The sequence below is a fragment of the Canis aureus genome, chromosome 18, assembly GCF_053574225.1.
Source record: "Canis aureus isolate CA01 chromosome 18, VMU_Caureus_v.1.0, whole genome shotgun sequence".
Taxonomy (NCBI): domain Eukaryota; kingdom Metazoa; phylum Chordata; class Mammalia; order Carnivora; family Canidae; genus Canis; species Canis aureus.
Window position 1 is genome coordinate 28,818,268 of NC_135628.1, and position 21,416 is coordinate 28,839,683.

At 32.3% G+C, this 21,416-nt stretch overlaps 1 protein-coding gene across 7 annotated transcripts in view; it reads left to right on the forward strand.

The window, feature by feature from the left end:
• Positions 1–21,416, forward strand: part of SNX13 (sorting nexin 13) — a 173,677-nt gene that overhangs the window by 60,350 nt on the left and 91,911 nt on the right. For all 7 annotated transcript variants that reach the window (XM_077856612.1, XM_077856610.1, XM_077856611.1 and 4 more), the window contains 8 exons: positions 1,792–1,913; positions 2,001–2,102; positions 3,523–3,611; positions 7,114–7,197; positions 10,465–10,603; positions 11,001–11,089; positions 15,018–15,117; positions 16,304–16,497. In XM_077856612.1, the coding sequence (XP_077712738.1) occupies positions 1,792–1,913; positions 2,001–2,102; positions 3,523–3,611; positions 7,114–7,197; positions 10,465–10,603; positions 11,001–11,089; positions 15,018–15,117; positions 16,304–16,497 (919 nt within the window). The remainder of the gene's footprint in view (positions 1–1,791; positions 1,914–2,000; positions 2,103–3,522; positions 3,612–7,113; positions 7,198–10,464; positions 10,604–11,000; positions 11,090–15,017; positions 15,118–16,303; positions 16,498–21,416) is intronic.

Genomic DNA, 21,416 nt, shown 5'->3' on the forward strand with positions numbered 1-21,416 from the left:
AGTAAATTTTATTTTGTTTGAAAATTTCAGTAAATTATGTAATCAGCATTATACTACAAAGCAAAACAGATGTAGTTTGAAAAAGTATTTATTCAGCTTTCTTCTAAATTTGTTAGAATGACCCTTTTATGGATAAAATGAGTAATAAATTAGTATTATTCAGTTGGTATATAGTAATGAATTATACCAACTGAATTCTGTTGTAAAATTTTTAGATGTGGATGATTTTGTACAAATAATTCATGTAAAGAGTTTTGAAAGATATGTATACAAATTATGATTTTTTTTTTTTTTTAATAAGAGAATACTCTAGAGACTGCTAGATTTAAGTTTTTATTTTCGGCTTTTTGTTGAGGCTGAGTATTATTACCAAAGTTAGTATATGCTTATATACTATGGCACTTAAAGTAATCTAAGTAATGTTAACTCCTCAGATCCCTGACTGCAGGTTCCCTTTTTAATGTTAATTTGTTTTTGTGTTCATGTACTTAATAATTTACTGTTTATTCCCACATATGTAACAAAAAGTGCATATAAAAATATTGAGTGTAAATAACGTGTTTTTATTTGAAAACAGGCATCTGTTATGTTCCTCGATGCCATCATCAACTTCAAGTTTTCTCTCAAAATGTGACAATAATCAAGTTAATTCATTCACTAGCTTTTTTATTATGTATGTATGTATGTATGTAAATAACATAGCAAATTATAGTATGTTTTTTCTTTGCTTCTCTATTGGCCAGCATCTTCATGAATAGATTCTTTTACCTATTTGGTATGTTCCTAAAAAGGCAAATTAATTTGGGTGCTAATTTAAGGAAAATTGGACTGAAAAAAACATTTATTTAAAAATATCACTTAGTCCAAGGAGAAGTGTAAACTCTTTTTGGCTTATCTGTTTTCTTTGTTATCTGTTTCACTGATGTACTAAATTAGCAGTGTTTCTTGAGATTTGTTCCTTTTAAGATAGAATAATAGGTAACTTAATAAAATTAGTAATCACTTTTTTCATGGGTAGTATGTATCATACTTTAAGCCATTTCTGTGTGACTATAATTATTTTGAGTGGTTAAGTTTTTAAGTTGTAGTATCTGCAAACAGAAACCACTTAGACTCATACCAAAGAAATTTTGTTCAGAACTTGGGCTACATAACTAAAGAGAAGAATATAGAGAATTCAGAAAGCATTCAGAAGGAACCAAGAAATGTCTCAAATGCTCTTTTAAAAACAAGCAAAAACGGGATCCCTGGATGGCTCAACGGTTTGGCCCCTGCCTTTGGCCCAGGGTGTGATCCTGAAGTCTCAGGGCTCCCTGCATGGAGCCTGCTTCTCCCTCTGCCTGTGTCTTTGCCTCTCTCTCTTTGTCTCTCATGAATAAATAAATAATAAAAATCTTAAAAAATAAAATAAAAGCAAGCAAAAACATTCTGAATCCCTAATGTATACTCTGTCTGAGGTGAGAAATTACCCAATATACCTGTTGTCAGACTTATTTTAGGTTTAACCAGAAAAATTTTTTTCTTTATATTTTAAGCACTTAGATAATAAGCCTTAGGCACATGAAATACTTCAAATAATATTGTTCAGCTACTTTGTCAACTAGATTTGATATACCTTGGGTTATGTGAAAAGGAAGGGCTAAGATGTAAGAGTAATTAAGTAAACAAAATCTCAGTATGAATAAATTCAGTCTCTGATAATCCTGTTATTTAGGAGTCATTAAAATGAATTTATACTCTTTGATTAAAAAGCATTTGTATAATGCTTTTATGTAATGTGTTTTTTATAAGGTCAAAAGAAATAGACTGGCAACCTTATTTTACTACACGCATTGTAGATGATTTTGGCACACACCTACGAGTATTCAGAAAGGCTCAACAGAAGATAACAGAGAAAGATGAACAAGCAAAAGGTAATATCTTTATTCCCTTTGAAAATTAGGACTTTAAAATCTGTCTTTCTTTATCATTCTGTATGTTTTGTTCTTTTCTTTGTACAGGTACAGCGGAAGATCTTGTGGATACCTTCTTTGAAGTTGAAGTTGAAATGGAGAAGGATGTTTGCCGCGATTTAGTGTGCACTTCTCCCAAAGATGAAGAAGGTTTTCTTTTCAATTTAACTCTTTGGATAACAGTGACTATTCAGATTGGTTAGAGACAAGTTAGCAAAGCTGGGAACAAAATAAGGGTAAAGGGTGAAATTATACTTACAGGATAGGTAGCATGGTATAGACAGTGTCACTATTCACCTTATTTTTTAATTCTTAAAAGTATTTTCCAGATTTTCTCTTCTTGAAAGGTCATCTTTAAAATTAAAAGGTGGTGATTAAAAATTATTTCTCTTTTAAAATATAGCAAGCACAAATATTTTATCATTGTAAATTTACTTTTTATGACCTATGGTAATTTATTTTCTCTTTGAATTTGTCAATTCTTCAAGAGTATACCTGTATATCCTAAAATATTTTCTAAGAGAATGAGTATAAATATTTTAAATATAGTTTATGGAGTCGAATGGGCGTGGCTTTTCTTTGTGAGAGGTTAGACTGGATAAGCTTTAGTTGAGGAGGTTATGTTTTCCTAGTTTTGCAGTCTCTCAGAAAGAGTCTTTGCTACTTGGCACGTTTTTGATGAAAAGGATCAGCTATATAATTACATTCCCAGGAAGTGTTAGCATATGAAAAACTACAGAGAAGTATTTCTAGTTGTGGAAATTGTCTTCCTTGATTTTTAAAATGTGCTCTACTATTTGTTTTCCTTTCTTTTCCTCTCCCCTCCTTTTTTTCTTCTTCTTCTTTTTTTTAATTTTATTTATTTATTCATGAGAGACACAGAGAGAGAGAGAGAGGCAGAGACACAGGCAGAGGGAGAAGCAGGCTCCATGCACCGGGAGCCTGACATGGGACTCGATCCCGGGTCTCCAGGATCACGCCCTGGGCTGAAGGCGATGCTAAACTGCTGAGCCACCAGGGCTGCCCTCTTCTTTTCATATTTACTGTGCAGTTCAGTTTTTAATTGCCATTTCATTAGCACTGACATGAAATAATAACTAAGTATAAGAAATAGATATAGTGATGTGCAGTACTTCTATATAAATCGAGCCCTCATGTATTAGTAAAATAGAAGAGCATACACTTTTTCTTTTGTTATTACCTATCAAGATAATGGAGATTCTTTCTTGTCAGGTATACTTTAGAATATGCAAATAACTTCTAAGTATGCAAAGATACTGTGTAGTAGAAGTGTAGAATAAACTAAAATTGGTACAACTAAAATTGTTTTGGGGAGAACACTTTTATAATTGAAGTTTCTCGATTCAAAAGATAAAGATGAGCAGAATGAAATATATTAGTTTAATGAATGAAAAATTTAATGAATACTGATTTGTACTAATTATTAAAATAATAAGCTGCTATATATAAACAGGAAACTACTTATTTCTGCCTTCATGTGTTTTTAATCACAAATAGGTGGAGATTTGATATTTTCTAATGTTATTATAGCTACCTTTTTCATTTCTAGGATTTCTAAGGGATTTGTGTGAGGTCTTACTATATTTATTGCTACCTCCTGGAGATTTCCAGAACAAGATCATGCGATACTTTGTCAGGGTAAGTTTAAACTCATATCAAATAAATGGGTATAAAGAAACTTAGAGTAGTAATCCTCAAAATATTTGGTTTCTGGACCCTGTTAAATTCTTAAAAGTTACTTAGGACCTCAAAGAGCTTTTGTTTACATGGGCTTTATTTATCAATATTTACTGTGTTATAAATTAAAATTAAGAAATTTTGAAAGGCAAGAGTATACAAGCACACATTCCATTAGTTGATTGATACCATCACACCATCATGTTCCTTTTTGAAAATATCACTGTGCACTTCTTATATCCCCCAAAGGTCCCTAGACAATATTTGAGAACTACCTGATTTAGAGTTAGGTATTGGGATTTTGGTTATAATAAAGATATGTTTTAAATTTTACTTAATATAGTTTTACCTCTTCCCATACTGGAATATAGTTTTACCTATAACTATACCGAAATAAGGCTAATTAAAATAACACTTCTGGATAGAAACTTTAAAAAAAAGGCAGTTAGGCAGCTAAGATTCTGCTTCTTACAATTAGAAAATGAGTTGGGATGAGAACCGTATTCTTGGACTTATTATTCCTTCTATATAGACATTGGAATAGAGTTCTATATATAGATGTAGAGGAATAACATTTTTGTTTTGACTGCTGGTTATGATGGAGAAATGCTACTTAGCTACAACCCTTATGCTGGTTGAATGGGTAAAATCAAAGTTTCTAATTTATATGAAAATGAATGCTTAGGATCTTCTTAGTCTTCCATCCAGCAAAATAGATACGAATTCCTAAGGTGTGCTTTGATGCTTGTATGTTATTATTTAAGCAATAGTACACAATTTCTTGGTACCTACCTAAGTCAAGTTCAGCACACTTATATAAGTAGGGTAGTGGTACTGTGAATTGAGTAGAAAATGCTTGATTTTGATAGGATATGTCTGATATTTGCGTTAAGATATGTATTGTTAAGACCCATTATTTGGGCTAGTCATTATCAAGGCTGGTAAATACATGTCTATCACTGAATTCACATCTACCACTGAAGGAAGGTTTTGTATTTGGCAGCAGAATCTTTGTCTACCCGGTAGGCTAGCCAGCCACTGCTGGGCAGTGTCTCAGCAACTTTCACATGGCTGACAATCTTTTCCTTCTTGAAATTTTGTCTTTTCTTGGGTTACATGTCCTCACTGTCCTGATTTTTTTCCTCCTTTGGTCTCCTTTTTAGTCATTTTTATATGCTTTAACTGGTCTTGTATTCAACTTTTAATTAGTTCTGGGCCCTCTTCTTGCTCACCTATTCCTGTGGCTTTAAATACCATGCAAGTGCCAGTGACTTCAAATTTATATCTTTAGTTCAGACTTTCCTTCTGAGCTCCAGGCTCCTCTGACCAGCTGCCCACTGAAATTGCCATTCGATTGGCTCACCGCCCTTTTAAACTTTAAATGTCCAAATGGAAATCTTATTCTTGTTTCCATGTCCTGTGTTGCCTTTTAGTCCCTTCTTCATGCTATTAAATGCTATGACCATCCAGCAAATATTTCACATCTCGAGTTCTTCCAGAGGTTTGCAAGGCCATGCATGATGTGGCTTTGTTTACCTCTCCAGCCTTTGTACCGTGCAGTCACTGTATTCCCCCTGTACTGGTTTCTCCACAAATGCCATTTTCTCCCCACCATAGGGCCATTGCAAACTTTTTTCCTGCTTAGAATGATTCCACTTATTCTTTTGGCTAAATTGTATTCACCCCTCATACCTCACTTCCTAAGAGATGCCTCCCCTGACCACTCATTCTAAGATTCCCCTCATAATTTCCTATTGCTATAGGTAAGTACACAGTTATTTTCCCTCATAGCATTTACCATATTTAAAAATTATAATTTGGTTTTTGTGTTTACTTACTTGATGCTTCTTTCCTCCATTAGTACTGTAAGGCCCATTAAGACACAGGCCATGTCTGTATCATCATTATCTACCTCGTGGTTATGATGGTACCTGGCACATAGCACATATCCAATCAGAGAATTAGTTTTAATAAGAGGAGGCTTATTTGCCCTTCTTGCTCTTTGTGTACATAAACTACTGCAGCTCCTTGAAGAGTAAGCTGACTCCTGGGAGACATGAATGAAGATCTGCCTTGTTACATGTGGTTATAGTTTAAAACAAGTAGGATTGTTTAAAGAGCAAATATGTTTTGCTGTAGATTGCTCTTTTAGACCAATATTTCATTTCTTTATTGGTTGAATTTGTCTATAATTATAGAGTCCTGCATTCAACAAATCAGGCTTTTCTCTTTAAACTTGATAATTCTTTTTTTTTTAACTTGATAATTCTTTATCAGTGTTCGTTTGTTGGTAATTCAAGTTTACCCAAAAGATGTTTTTGTTCAGACTAAATAACAGATTAAAGAGTTCTTACTTCTTTCCTTTATATGGATTGTACAAATCATAGCATTTGTCTGCAATAATTGCTATTTAATCATCTCTGCTTTCTTTCTGTTACCATGTTTTATTTAAAGATTCATGGCCTCAATGACTTTGTAACTTTTTAGCCTTCATATTTGACAACTGGTGCTTGTCTTAAAGTAGAAATTATATGGAAATGGCTACTTAGAACCTGTATAGGAATTGTTGAGTCATATGATTACATCTTGACTAACCAAACCCTTTCATGAGGCAAATTAGAAGATCAAAGTAATTTTCACAGACTAATAAGCACCACATTCAAAATTCTTCCCACATGTTTTTTTCTTATTTTGTAAAAAACTTTCAAAAAACATAGTTTTGTTTATGGATTTTCTCCTTACAGAGTACTTTATGAGCATATGTGGCCCGAGACAGTTTGAAGGAAGGAATTATATAAATTAAATAATTTTTTCAAAGTTGGAGACTAAAGCTAATCTTGAAAGAAAAAACAATTCCTTCTAATTTGAGGCTATAAGATGTCTCAAAAGACACTTCAGAAAGTTATTAGAACTACCCCACATTGAGATGTAGAGATTACTTAAAAAATAAATTAATTAATAAAAATAAAAAAATAATAAGAGGTGCCTGGTTAGCTCACTTGGTAGAGCATGCTGCTCTTGATCGTGGGGTCATGAGTTTGATCCCCATATTGGGCATAGAGATTACTGGAAAAAGAAAAAGATGTGAAGAAAAGAAAATAATTATGAAACAAAAGAAAAGTTTTATACTTTTAATATAGACGTAGGAATTCATACTTGCATATGGTGCCACGTTTTCCCTTTAAAAATTGACATAAATGCTAACATACTAGAGATACCCTTTTGCTTTTTTCCACTCAACTTCATGCCATTGTATGTATCCAGTTTGATATAGGTAGCTTCATTTCATTTATTTTAACTGACGTGCATTAGTTCATCTTTCTATGAGATTGTGTTGGTTATCAAATTTACATGTATCATACCTTTCTTAAGTAAAAGCATTGTGTTATTATTTACATTATGCTAACGATTTAAGAAGTATATTAGGTTAAATTTATTTTTGTTTTTAATAATTTTTGTCCAGGAAATTCTTGCACGAGGAATTCTTCTTCCATTAATAAATCAACTCAGTGATCCTGATTATATTAATCAATATATCATATGGATGGTATGTACTTTCTAAAATTACAACTCTGTTTTTAAAACAGTCTTTTAAAATTCAGAAATAGTATTTGGAGATCAGGATGATCAAGCAATAATTTATTAAAGAATTAGGAAAAAATGTGTTTAAAGATAATCTTTGTATTTCTAGTATTTCTGTTTGCTCATATGTTGAATGAGCTAGCCAAATTCTTTTAAAGAAGTTTGTTGTTAAGATAATTCTGTTACAATTTAGATGTTGTTAGTATTTATTTAAATTAAAAACAATTATTTTACTGCCTGAGTAATTTTAAAAGCTGCTATTAGGTTTTAAACACAGGTTGTGGTCTGAACTGCTTAAATAGCATGTGGATTTACATTTTTATACCATATAGTGTAGGAAAGTATAGTGTAAGGAACACTGTACAGAGAATGAGAGGATGGGTGTTCTAGATTTGTTTAAGTTGCTTAATGTGTGTATAAGTCGCTAGTTTTTTCTTTAAGTCAGAGTTTTCTCATCCATTAAATATATCAAAGGGTTATAGTGATTACTAAATTTACTAGGTCTAATTATTTTTGTGTGTGGTATATATGCTTTCCCTCAATAAATTTACAGTCAAGGAAGAGTTGTAAATGGGCGATTGCTGGGGATTCTTTGATATATACTTCTAGATCCTTGATTCATTTTCTTAAAATGGAATTTCTTCTCCACAGTTGTCTTCCATTAACTCAGTCTAGCTTTCTTAGGAAAGAAATACTTTATTTTTTGTTTCTAGTAGCCATTATCAAACTTGACATTGTTTCATTGTTGCTGCAGCAATATTTGTCTTTCCTACCAGTTTGTGGGTTACCTGCAGGCAGAAATTGTTTTGTTAGCTTTGTATTCCTAAATCATTTTATGGAGGTCACATAACTTGATTGAAGGTCACATAACTTGATTCTTCTTTTCATTTGTCATTTTTTTTTAGCATCCTGTTAGGCTCTACCAAATCGTATTTTTAAAATATGCAGATCACGGGATCCCTGGGTGGCGCAGCGGTTTGGCGCCTGCCTTTGGCCCAGGGCGCGATCCTGGAGACCCGGGATCGAGTCCCACATCGGGCTCCCGGTGCATGGAGCCTGCTTCTCCCTCTGCCTGTGTCTCTGCCTCTCTCTCTCTCTGTAACTATCATAAATAAATAAAAATTAAAAAAAAAAATATGCAGATCTGCCTAATTAAAAAATTTTAAAATGCATATCATTTGGTTAGGAGTTCTACTCATGAAGTTTATTCTAAAGTGATAAAGAGTTAAATAATCTACATTTAAGGGCAAAACTGGGACGCCTCAGTGGCTCAGCGGTTGAGGTTCTGCCTTTGGCTCAGGCATGATCCTGGAGTCCCAGGATCGAGTCCTACGTCAGGCTCCATGCAGGGAGCCTGCTTCTCCCTCTGCCTATGTCTCTGCCTCTCTGCATCTCTCATGAGTAAATAAAATCTTAAAAAAAAAGAAAAAGAAAAAGGCAAAACTAAAAAATTGAAAGCAATTTAAGTATTCTGCATAGAGGATTAATATAATAGATTATGGCATATTAATACAATACATGCAACCATTAAAAAGAATGATGGTAGTGTATCTTGAATATAAAAAGATGTATATATTTTTTATGTGAAAAGGATAACAAAGTGATGTGTGTAGTTACTGCTTTTTAAAACTAATTATTTAAGTAATTATATTTTTATTAATGATATAATTCAGATAGTATATATACTATTTGAAATCTTAATAGAAAGATAAGATTATGAATGTTTTAATTTTTCTCTTTTGGGGGTGCTTTAGTGGCTTAGTCTGTTAAGCATGTGCCTTAGGCTTAGGTGTGATCCCAGGGTCCTGGGGTTGAGCCCTGCATCTGGCTTTCCTGTTCAGTGGGGAGTCTGCTTTTCCCTCTCCCCCTACCCTTCTCCCTGGCTTGTGCTGTCTCTCTCTCTCTCTCTCTAATAACTAAATAATCTTTAAAAATATCTAATTAATTTTTCTTTTGTTTATGTATTTCACTTCTGGAAGTATTGGTTATATAATAAAAAAGTAATTTTTTAAGAAATAAGAAAACATAAAATTTAAAAACATTTCAGTAATGAAATGAGTATTATGATTTAAGAAATTTTTTATAACACAAAAATGGATGTTTTATAGGAAATTTAATCACAATTTAATTCTGTATAGTCTTACGTTTGGTACAGAAAAGAATGCTTATTCACTTGAATGTTATGTTTATCTCTCATTCTTGGGATTACGAATTATTTTTTTCCTATATATTTTTATGGTTTATTTTTTAAATACAAACTAATTAAGGATAAGCCTTGTCTCTTACTGTGGGAATAGATTACCTCATATTGTTATCTTCAACTAGAGCAGATAAGTGGACAGCTGTTTGTTTCTTAATGTATTCGTAGAAAAAGCAGGTCTTTAATAACCTACCATTGAAGTAAAATTTACATTAAGTGTCAGAAATTACCGAGTAGTCTTCTAAAGTTTTGTTCTAATTTTGCACTTCCCTAGCACCATTTGAGAGTTCTTATCTTTCCACATTCTAATGAACATTTGGCATTGCCATTTTGTTGTGGTTAACTTGAATATGCCTGATGATTAATGATATTGAGCATCTTTTCCTGTGCTTATTAGCTAGTTTTTCTCTAGTTCTAGACTGAAACAGTCCTCAGTTCTGTGACTCCTTGTAGAGAATGGACAATATCCCAAGTCTACTACCTTTCATACCTTCCCTTACTGCTTTATTTATGTTTTTTTGGCAGTGATAGTGGTTAGTCACTTCATAATATCCTCAAGTACTTTTTGTCTTTGTTATTTACTTGGTGAAACCACACTCTGGTTAAATTCAGCTCAGCTGTCAGCTTCCATTCCAGTTCTTAAATAGCACATGGATAGAGAAAAAAAAAAAAAAAAAAAACCAACAGAATTATTTATGTCATCACATTGATTCTGTTCGATTTAGGTCGGAGAATGCCACTCTTCTGTTTAAAACCCTCCAGTAACTTTTCATTCCACTCAGAATGAAAGCTATAACATGTACTGTACCCTACCAGATTTGCCTTCCATTGCCACTAATCTCATCTTCTACTCCTCTATCTTTCTTTGGGACCATAAGTACAGAGATTTTCATTTTATTTTCTTAAAAGCACTGACACAAACACTTGCTATATGGTTGTGTCTACCCAGCACATGGTAGGCACTAAAGTTTCTTTTTTTCCTTACTAAACAAGTCCCTCTCTCACTTGTTTTTTTTTAAACTTGGTTTTCAGATCCGTGATTCTAATTGCAACTATGAGGCCTTTATGAACATTATTAAATTGAGTGATAATATTGGAGAGCTAGAAGCAGTCAGAGATAAGGCAGCAGAAGAATTACAGTATCTTCGATCTCTAGATACAGTCGGTGATGGTGAGTAATTTAAGTACAGAAATGTTTACTTATTTAATCATTAGTGTATCTTTAACCAAAACTTTAATTTACCTAAATGTCATTTTATGCTATTAGTTATTTTCGCCTTACCTAAATCTAAATCTTTCTTATTATGTTGACATGTGCTAAGAAAGAAAGCTAAGAAAATATAATTTTCTGAATGTGAGGCTATTAATAGTGTAATTATCTCCAAAGTAAAAATAATAGGAATGGTTTAATTTTAATTAAATATATTCACTATAAAATTCCAGATTATTTCTTTTATTAAATAATTACTCTGTTCATTAGTTATTATGTTAAATTATGGTATGTACATGTTTGAAGTATTTCATAAATAACATTACCACTAGCTCATAATTAATTTGTTTGTATTTAGATATCAACACTATCAAGAATCAAATAAATAGCTTATTATTTGTAAAGAAAGTATGTGACTCAAGAATACAGCGGTTGCAGTCAGGCAAAGTAAGTAAAGTACTTTCAAATTAATGTTTAGTTAAAAATACTCTATAACTTAAATATCTAGCAAATGATAAGAAGTGGGATATTAACCAGTGTAACCCTCCACCAAAGGACTTGTGGAAAAAATTTCTCTCATACACTATATTTTAAGTATTTGTTAAAAAAAGGTAAAGGGATTAAAACACTTCCTGAAAAATGCTGCAATAATTAAAGATTTTTTTATTGATTTATTTATTCATCTCTTAATTTTTTATTCAAAATTAACCACTTACATAGTTTTATACATTGGGCAACATATTAGATGGACCTAACTCTCTTCATAGAACTTATATTTTAGTTGCAGAATAAAAAAATAAACCAATAAATAATATGTTAAAAATGTTAAAAACAAGTAAAATATAAAAAAAATGCCAAAGCAAAGAAGAAAGATACAGAATGTCTAGGAATGTTTTAGATAGATGCTAAGTGATTTGGTAACATTTGAACTAAGAGAAATCTGATAGAATAATGAGAGAGACTTGAGAATTGTTTTTTATAGATTAATTTTTTAGGTAGAGGTAAAAAGCATATGCAAAGGCACTGAGATAAAGTGCTTGGTGAGTTAGAGTAAGTCAGCATGGCTGGTCTGGAATGAATGAGAAGGAATGATAGGAGGAATGAAATTGGAGAAGAATCGTGAGGGTTAGATCATATATGGTTTTTGTACCGTAGTAAGATTTTTAAAAAATTCTAATTGTGATGGGAATCTCTTGGAGATTTGTGCTAGCAAATGGCATTATCTGATTTATGAGTTAAAATGATTACTGAGCTCTTTGTGATGTTTAGATTGGGGTGGAGTTGGTGGGGGACAAGAATGGAGACCGAGAGATCATTCAGGAGACTATTGCTTTAGGCCAGTAAGAGATATCTGCAGAGGTTGTGAGACGTAATTGGAGACTGGATATAGTACTAACAGATTTGCTAATAGATTAAATATTGAGTGAGAAAGAAAAATAAAAAGGACTCAAGGAGGATTCCTAGAGTTTTTGACCTAAGCAGCTACATGAATAGTGTTGCTGTTTACTAAAATGGATAATACAGGAAAGAGGTTTGGAAGATAGAATCGAATTTTAGATGTTTTAGTTTGCAATCCCTGTTTGACAATCATAGAGACCTACTAGTTGGTAAAACTGTAGTCAAAGGGAAGATTGGTGATAGACCTAAACTTTGAAGGTCTCAGGATTATTAGATGTTTATTTAAAGTAAAGAGACTGAATGAAGTTACCTAAGAAAGTGAGTATAAGTAGGGAGATAACCAAGGACTTAGTCTAGAGGCAGTATAGTTACTTGAGTTCAAGAAAAGTGGAAGATTTAGCTAAAGGAAACAGAGGAGGTGGCTGGTAAAATTGAAGGAAAACCTGGGACTGTGGTATTCTAGAAGCCAAGTATAGAAAGTTTTTAAAGAAGTGAGAGGTCATGTCATGTCAAAGGTTACTAATAAGTTGAGTAAGATAAAGACTTAGAATTGAACATTAGATTTGCCACTAGGGGATATTGGTGATCTGATAACATTTTGTAGTAATGGAGAGATACCCTTGATTGGAGCTCCTCCAGGAGAAAATGAGAAGAGATGAATTAGAAACAGTGGTTATAGGTAGCTCTTTGGAGAGGTTTTACCCTAAAGAAGATCAGAGATTTGGATCCTGAAAGTAGAAAAGAGCACTTTTTACTACCTTGGTTTTTAGTGTAGTCTAGTGTTTTTTTTTTTTTTGGCTGGTTTTCTAGTTTGGAAATTTATTATGATTCTCTGGGGCTGTAATTTTGCAATGTATTTAAATTTCTTAAGGAATAGAAGACTTAGTTTTATAAATCTCGAGTTTAGTTGCTGGATTAATTAACTCCCATTTCTTGAGGCCCACATTTGTTGTATACCTGAGTGTACGTATACCTGAGTGTACATATACCTGAGCGTACATTTATGTATGTCTTTGTTTCAGTTAACTGTATTTTAAAATTATATACCCACGTACATTCAATATAGCTGAATGATACAGTTTTACTTATGCTTATTGTTTCTTTCATTAGTTTACCTTATTTAGGCCTTAGAGTGATTTTTCAGCGTCATTATTTTTAAAATCTGTTTGTTTAGACACCCTTTTTTTTTTTTTTTTTTTTAAGATTTTGTATTTATTTTGTGAGAGTGTTTGCATGAACGGGGGGAGGGACAGAGAGAGAGAGAGCAAATCCTTAAGATGACTCCCTGCTGGGTATGAAGCCCAAAGTAAGCCTTGATCCCAGGACCCTGAGAATATGACCTGAGCTGAAATCAAGAGCTGGATGCTCAACTGACTGAGCCACCTAGGTAGGCACCCCAGTGTCCAGACACATTTTGATAGCAAATCCCTTGAAAATTTAGATATCTTTTTTGAAGCCCATCAATTCTATTTTGAATATCAAACTTTACCTTTTTAGTAGCTCGGGTCAAATAGTATTTTTTCTTGGGAAGAACAATCAGAATCTCCACAGAGATGAAGTTTTTTAACCATACTACTCATCTTGAAATCTTAGAAGGCCCTTTATCTTTTTTATTACAAATAAAGTTATAGTGAATAGTCTTGTGCATTCCATATCTGTAGAGCTGCTTTTGGGAAAGAGAAAGAAGTTGTAAGTTTGAAGATAGAGGATTTATTTTTATTTTTATTTTTGTTTTTATTTTTTTTTTAAGATTTTATTTATTTATTCATGATAGACATAGAGAGAGAGAGAGAGGCAGAGACACAGACAGAGGGAGAAGCAGGCTCCATGCCGGGAGCCCAATATGGGACTTGATCCTGGGACTCCAGGATCACGCCCCGGGCCAAAGGCAGGTGCTGAACCACTGAGCCACCCAGGGATCCCCCAAAGATAGAGGATTTAGATAGGAGAAAACATGTACTTATGCTAGGTTGCTTTATGCCAGACATTGTAATTCAGTTATCTATTATTATACAGTATTTATATGAAGGGAAATACTAATTAGAGAGGAAGTTTTTTCCTTTACTCAAGTTCTCTTCATTCTCCTTTATGTACTATCTACATCTAATTTAGGATCTGCCCCTAATTAAGGTGGCCTGTCTAACTTGCAGAAAAATCTTCTGATCTTCTTTTTTAAATAGAGGGTTGTGAGATAAGGATTTAAGAATAAAGAGAAACTGGTGAGTACAGTTCACAGAAACATCATGGGTTTTATGGGAGAGGCTGCAGGTTTTGAAAACATGAAGTCATTCTTGCCAGCTCTGTGATCATAGGCAGCCTATCTGATTTCAGCTTTCTTTTATCTGTTAAGTGGGGTAGGTGTTATTTATCCAATGGGATTATTGTGTAGAATAAATAAGTAATATGTATAATGTACATAGCACAGTGCTTAAGATGTAGATGCTCTTAATTTTGAACTTTTTTTTTTTCATCTGTATGTAGTTACCTTGTTATATTTGAAAACTAAATATAATTTACTACTTAGGTAGTCTGAGAAGAAACATATTTTCTATAGAAGATTGCAGAGTTTTTACTCTGTTAGAAGCAAAATTACTTTTTTGGAATATTTTGTTTTCTCAGTGTATAGACTTCAGTCTCTACTTGAAAATGCTGGAATTTACTTATTCTTGGACATTGTAAGCATTCCAGACATCTCCTTTAGCTCCTAAAATGTTCATTTTCATTTGGAATATGTAGATAGAGAAAATTATTTTGTATTGAAAGAAATGAATGCTTTTCATACTTTGAATGCATATTCACTAAGTAGCTCTTCAAATAACTAGGGAGTTCTGTAGGCTGAGACTCTTGGGAACCCACATGACTGAGAAGGAAAAAAACTTTATTCCATTTTAGTTTAATATTTTTATATTTATGTAAAGATTTTTTACCTACTGAGTGAATAGATGAAATATTAACCTCCATTTACTTTTATTTGTAGGAAATAAATACTGTGAAACTGGCAGCAAACTTTGGGAAACTTTGCACAGTCCCCTTGGACAGCATTCTTGTGGACAATGTTGCACTACAATTTTTTATGGGTAGGTAAATCCATTTTATGAAAATAATATACCCCTTAAAATTTTTAATAATTGTAAATATTATTACACTTTAAATACCTCATATTAAGCATGCTAAATATGTCTTTTTTCCATTCTTCATTCTCTGAAGTGTCCCTTTTTCGGAAATCATAGAGGTTGAGATATATTTTGTTTAGAAGGAAAGAAATGCTTATTATAACTTAATGTGCATTTGTTAAATTGCTTATTTAAATTCTAGGAGATTCTATGAATTTAAATATTTGAGAAAGTGCACTTTATCAGCAACACACACTGTTTATAACGTCTCATTTTGTGCACGAATAGGGGAAGGAATTTGTTTTTATATCATTTTAATATATATAAAATTTACTAATTTTATTAATATTATAGCTAACCCTTGAACAACATGGAATTGAGTTGCACAGATTCATTTATTTATACATGGATTTTATTCAATAAATACAATATAGGAAAATAAATATATTGTCCTTATTCTCTTAGTAACGCTTTCTTTAGCTTACTTTAAGAATACAGTACATACAAAATGTTATATGTGTTAATTAACTATTTATGTAATTAGTAAGATTTCCAGTCAGTAGTAGATTATTAGTAGTTATGGTTTTGGGGAGTCAGGAGTTATAAGGGAATTTTGACTGTATGGTGAGTCAGTGCCCCTTACCTAACCTCTGCATTGTTCAGTGATAAGCCATGCATCAAAATTGCTTTTATCTGGAGGACATTTTCAGTAAACCTCCCTGATTCGAATCTTCATTTTCATGACCAAAAACATAAATTTATGGCTTGTTGAAGATCCCAATCTTTACTTTTAATATTTGTAGAAATATTAGTATTATAATTAATCTTTACTGAGAACAGAAGCTGAATGTTACTGATGTAGTTTTTTCTGATGAAACCTTCCATAGCAGTTTTATCTTCTAGAAATTTTATCATGGAAAATGAGATTTTAAAAATGTGCATCCATTTGTGTGTTTTGCATAATTACGGTCTTATTAACCTAACCAATTTGTGATGTGAATATTCTTTACCTCAAGTATTTACTTAAGCAGTTTGAAAATGTAGAATTTTGAGTATTTGAAACTTTAATTCTTGTTAACTTATCATGTGGCTACATGCACCCAAAATGTTTGACATTAATATCTGTGTTGTTATGGGTTTTGTTCGGTAGATTACATGCAGCAAACTGGAGGTCAAGCACATCTCTTCTTTTGGATGACAGTGGAAGGATACCGAGTTACAGCCCAGCAGCAACTAGAAGTTTTATTAAGTCGTCAGAAAGATGGAAAACATCAAACCAACCAAACTAAAGGACTTTTAAGAGCAGCTGCTGTTGGAATATATGAACAGTATTTATCAGAAAAGGTGAGGCTCTATTTTTGTTACCATATTCTTATCTTCTTTGGTAGTCATTAGTAATAGTAATAATTTTTTAATGCTTATGAATATTCATTACTCATACTAGGCACAGCTACTTGCAAATATTGTCTCATTTAATCCTGGTAAAAGTCTTTTTGTATATTACTATCCTTATTTTATAGGTAAAGAAACTCATGTTTGGAAAATTGAATTAATTTTACCAAGGTCATAAATACTAATGTCAAAGTCAAGATTCAAAGTCACACACATGCTAGATTCAAGGACATTAAAGATTGAAAATAAAAGAATGGGAAAAGATAATGCAAACAGTAACCAAAACAGAGCTGGAGTGGCTATATTAATAGTAAACAATAGATTTTCAAAGAAAAATTGTTACTATAGAGGAACATTTTATAATAATAAAAGGGTCAGTTGATCAGAATGTTAAAACAGTTTTAAACACAACAGCAAAACCTCCACATACATAGGACAAAACCTGACACAAGTGAAAGGAGAAATAGACAATTCAACAATAATAGTTGAAGATTTCAATACCCACTCAATAACTGATAGAATAATTAGTAGAAAGTGACCAAAGGGAAAAATGACCAAAGATATACAAGAATTGAAGAACACTATAAACCAACTTGACCTAGCACTTCTATAGAATACTTCCCCTAACAATAGCAGAATACATATTATTTTCAAGCTCACGTGGAACATTGTCTAGGATAGACAATGGCCTTTGCTAGGCTATAAAGCAACTCTGGATTTAAAAGAATTGAAATCATAAAAAAGTATGTCCTTTTATCATAGTAGAATTAATTAGTAATTAACAGAAGGAATTTGAGAAACTATAAATATTTAAAAATTAAATCACATTTCTGAATAGTCTCTGGATCAAAAAGAAATTAGAAGGAATATAGAAGGTATTTTGAATTGATTGAAAATAAGAACACAATGTATAGGAATTGTGGGATGAAATAATTATGGCAGTACTTAGAGGGAAATATGTTGCTTTAAATGCCTAGTTAGAAGAAAGATCGCAAAATGGCAGTTTACATTTTTACCTTAAACTAAAAAAGGAGGGACACCTGGGTGGCTCAATGGTTGAGTGTCTGCCTTTGGCTCAGGATGTGATCCCGGAGTTTCGGGATTGAGTTCCACATCGGGTTCCTTGCATGGAGCTTGCTTCTCCTTCCTCTGCCTCTCTCTTTGCCTCTGTCTCTCATGAATAAATAAATAAAATCATTAAAAAAAAATCTTTCTAAAAAATAAATAAACTAGAAAAGGAGACTACAGACTAGTATCTTTCATCGATATGGATACAACAGTCCTCAAAATTCCTCACACTCCAGTGTTTGTAATGGTTATGCTATAATACCTTTTAATTTATACATACTAGCACAAAAACTGTATTTGAATTTTAAGTGTGAATTGTATTTGAAAACTGCTTAGTCCATTTGCTTATATTTTTTTTGTATGAAACATACTTTTAAAAGACTGTACATTTTGAAGAGTAATAATATAACAGACACATTTATATTCCCTATCTAGCTGAAGAAATAGAACATTTACTGTGCTTTTGAAGATCCTTAGTACATTCTTCACCTTTCATTTTCTCCTGTTTCCTTACTTGGTGATGAAACCAATTTCCTGTAATTATTCACTTGCTTTGCCATATCATTTTACCATACATGTATGTTCTAAAGCAATATATTGCTTAGCTTTGTTTTTTAACCTTTATAGAAATGGAATATTATATGCATTGCTTTTATTCTTATTATATTGAAATTTATGCATATTGGTTTATATAAATGTAGTTCATTTTCATTTAAGTATTTCATCATACAGATATACAAGAGTTTATTTACTTTTGAAAATATTTATAAGCAGTTTGGTTTGTTTCCCTTTGCTTTCTGTTATACTTCTGTTCTGAATATTGCTGTTCATGTTTCTTCATGCACACATTCAAGAGTTTCTGCTATTTAAAAACTCAGTTTTAGTGTATATATGTAAGTCTTTCTATGTTAATTTTAAAAGTAGGTTATAGAGTCAGTTCTATTGTATGTAGTCCAGTAGTATGGGTTACAGTTAATATTGGAAAAATAAAAAATTAATAGTTTTTAAGTCAGTTTCTTACAGCATTTTATTTTACGATTTTATTTATTTATGCATGAGAGATGCAGAGAGAGAGAGAGAAAGACAGGCAAATGGAGAAGCAGGCTCCCTGCAGGGAGCCTGATCTGGGACTCGATCCCACCTGGGATCACAACTGAGCCAAAGGCAGACGCTCAACCACTGAGCCACCCAGGTGCCCTTCTGTCAGCATTTTAAAGATAGTGTTTCATTGTTTTCTGGCTCTCATTATTTCCAGTGAGAAATCAGCTATAAGTTTGTTATTCTTTTAAAGTTAGTATCTTTTTAAAGCATTGAAAGTCATCCTGAGTCTTGGGAAACCCTTTTCCAGGACACAGTAAGTCCTTTTTTTTTTGCAGTGAATGGCGAAGAATGAGAAAAAAATACAAAACCAATTCATGGTTCCAGAATTCAGGGCTGAAGGCAATATTTTAGTGTCAAATGACTATGGCATGGATTTTCCACCTTTGGTAGTAATTGCTGTCTTTTTCCCTTGCTTCTAATATTGACAGCCATTATTTGGTGTTCACAATAATGGATTCTCCATTGTGTAGCACTCCGTGTATGGCTTAAGTGCATTGTTACCATGAATGTTGACAGTCTGTCTTCTACTTTTCCTGTCCTGTGCTGTGTATTGTGATACATTATGAATTTAACATTATGAATTTGGTAACCATGTTTCCTAAAAGTGTGAATAATGAAAATGAGAATGATGACAGTACCAATATCAGCATGACCTAGATATTGCCAAAAAAGAAGACTAAACGACTGGGTCATTTTAATGACAAATAGAAGGAGCCATATATCTTGGGTTAGGGAGAGTAAATAACCAAAATAAAACATACTGACCGCAGCCCTGGTGGCGCAGCGGTTTAGTGCTGCCTGCAGCCCCGGGTGTGATCCTGGAGACCTGGGATCGAGTCCCACCCACATCAGGCTCCCTGCATGGAGCCTGCTTCTCCCTCTGCCTGTGTCTCTGCCTCTCTCTCTCTGAATTAAATAAATAAAAAATCTTAAAAAAAAAACCATACTGCATGATGTGCAAAACATATTTTGGGATTGGCCTTAGTGGAGAAGGGGATATAAAAGCAAATGTGGAAACTGAATTTTGCAAATGAACTATAAAGAGTTACATTTCATGATTCAGCTTTCAACTGAAACATCCTATAGGTATAAACAAGAGAAGTTTTGATAACATGTTTTGGCTGTTGGAAATTTAGAACTTACTCTTGCAGATCTTACCAGCAATCATGCTTTCTGTAGTATCTTGTGTTATATCAGATTGTGGCAACAAGAGTATATTTCCTGTTGCTACTAGGTACTTTGATTTGAGAAAAATGGGAGTTTTAAATATCTTCCTGATTTGTAAGATTTTAATAAATTGCAGAAAACATAAAACAAACTTTACTTACATATTTGCATATTTAGCAGACAGTGCAAATGTAAATTTTAACAAACTTCCTTTTAGTCCATAAACTTCCTACCAAAGAAAATGAAAACCTCTTACCTGCTACATATCTTATATTCTATATTCTTTTATACAACACTGCTAAAACAGGGTATCATTTACCTACGTGTGATATTGAGGTTTTCATAGTGGAGTTTTTTGGTCAGTTTTTAGTTTCTTGAAAACATTCAGAAACAATGATATTTTTGACATTATAAAAATGTCAGAAAATAACTTCTTTAGACATTTGCTTCAACATGGCTATCATTGTTGCCAGCCATAGAAAAGATGCTAAACTTTTGACATGCAGTAAATATCATATTTTCAAAGAATGGGTTAAGAATAGTGTCCCCTAATTTGAAAATAGATTAAAAATAAATATGGTGAAAAGAATTACGGTAAACAGAAGTTTATGTTTTTTTTTTTTCCCAGAACTGTTAAATGATCTTTGAAGAGGCTAAAAGGAACCTTGAAAAGGATAGATTGATCTGAATTGTATATGTGTAGACTATTTAAAAAAATCATACAGTGAAAAAAAATAATTTTTTTTGAAATGAGACTGCTGAGAACTCAAAAAAATATCACAAGAAAGGGATAGCTGGCTTTTAATAGATTTTCTCAGTTTCTTTACTGAAACTATAATTTATATGGAGTCTACCTTCCCTGTCACAACTTTAAATGATCTGTGTGTTTTAAAACCATTTTCCTTGAGAGAGGTATAACTTTTAGTGACATCCATTTGACTTTGAAATGTTTAAAATAGGCATTTTAGACATAGAAAATAGGCTTTTTAGACATAGATAGTCTATATGGTAAATTCATAGATGCATTGGATTTACTGGTCTAAAAACTTGCTGTTTTTAGTAAGTAAAGTCTCATTATTCTATGCCTAAATGATTTTACTGAAAGGATATTTACTTAATTTGATGTCATCACATTGAACTGATAAGGGAAGTAAATGTGATATAGACTTAAGAACAGAGATAGAGGTCAAAGTGAATTTTGTATTTGATTATATCAGTTATACCACTTGGTTTAAAAAAAAGAAAAAAACTGATGTCCTGAAGTCTCCAGGCAGATCAGAGAGGTATTGTTAAAAAAGGAAACATGAAAAGTAAAAATATTCTTTGGGATCATGGAATAAAAAGAAAATATTTTTTTAAATTAAATGTAGATAATACCTATTTAGTCTTATTACAGATATATACCCTTTTAAAAAGTCTTACATTTATGCACTTTAACAATATACAATAATATAGCCTACAATGTTTAAATACCTATTAAAGAGCTTAAATTGTATATTGATGGACAAAACCTAAATAGTTATGCTTTTCTCAAA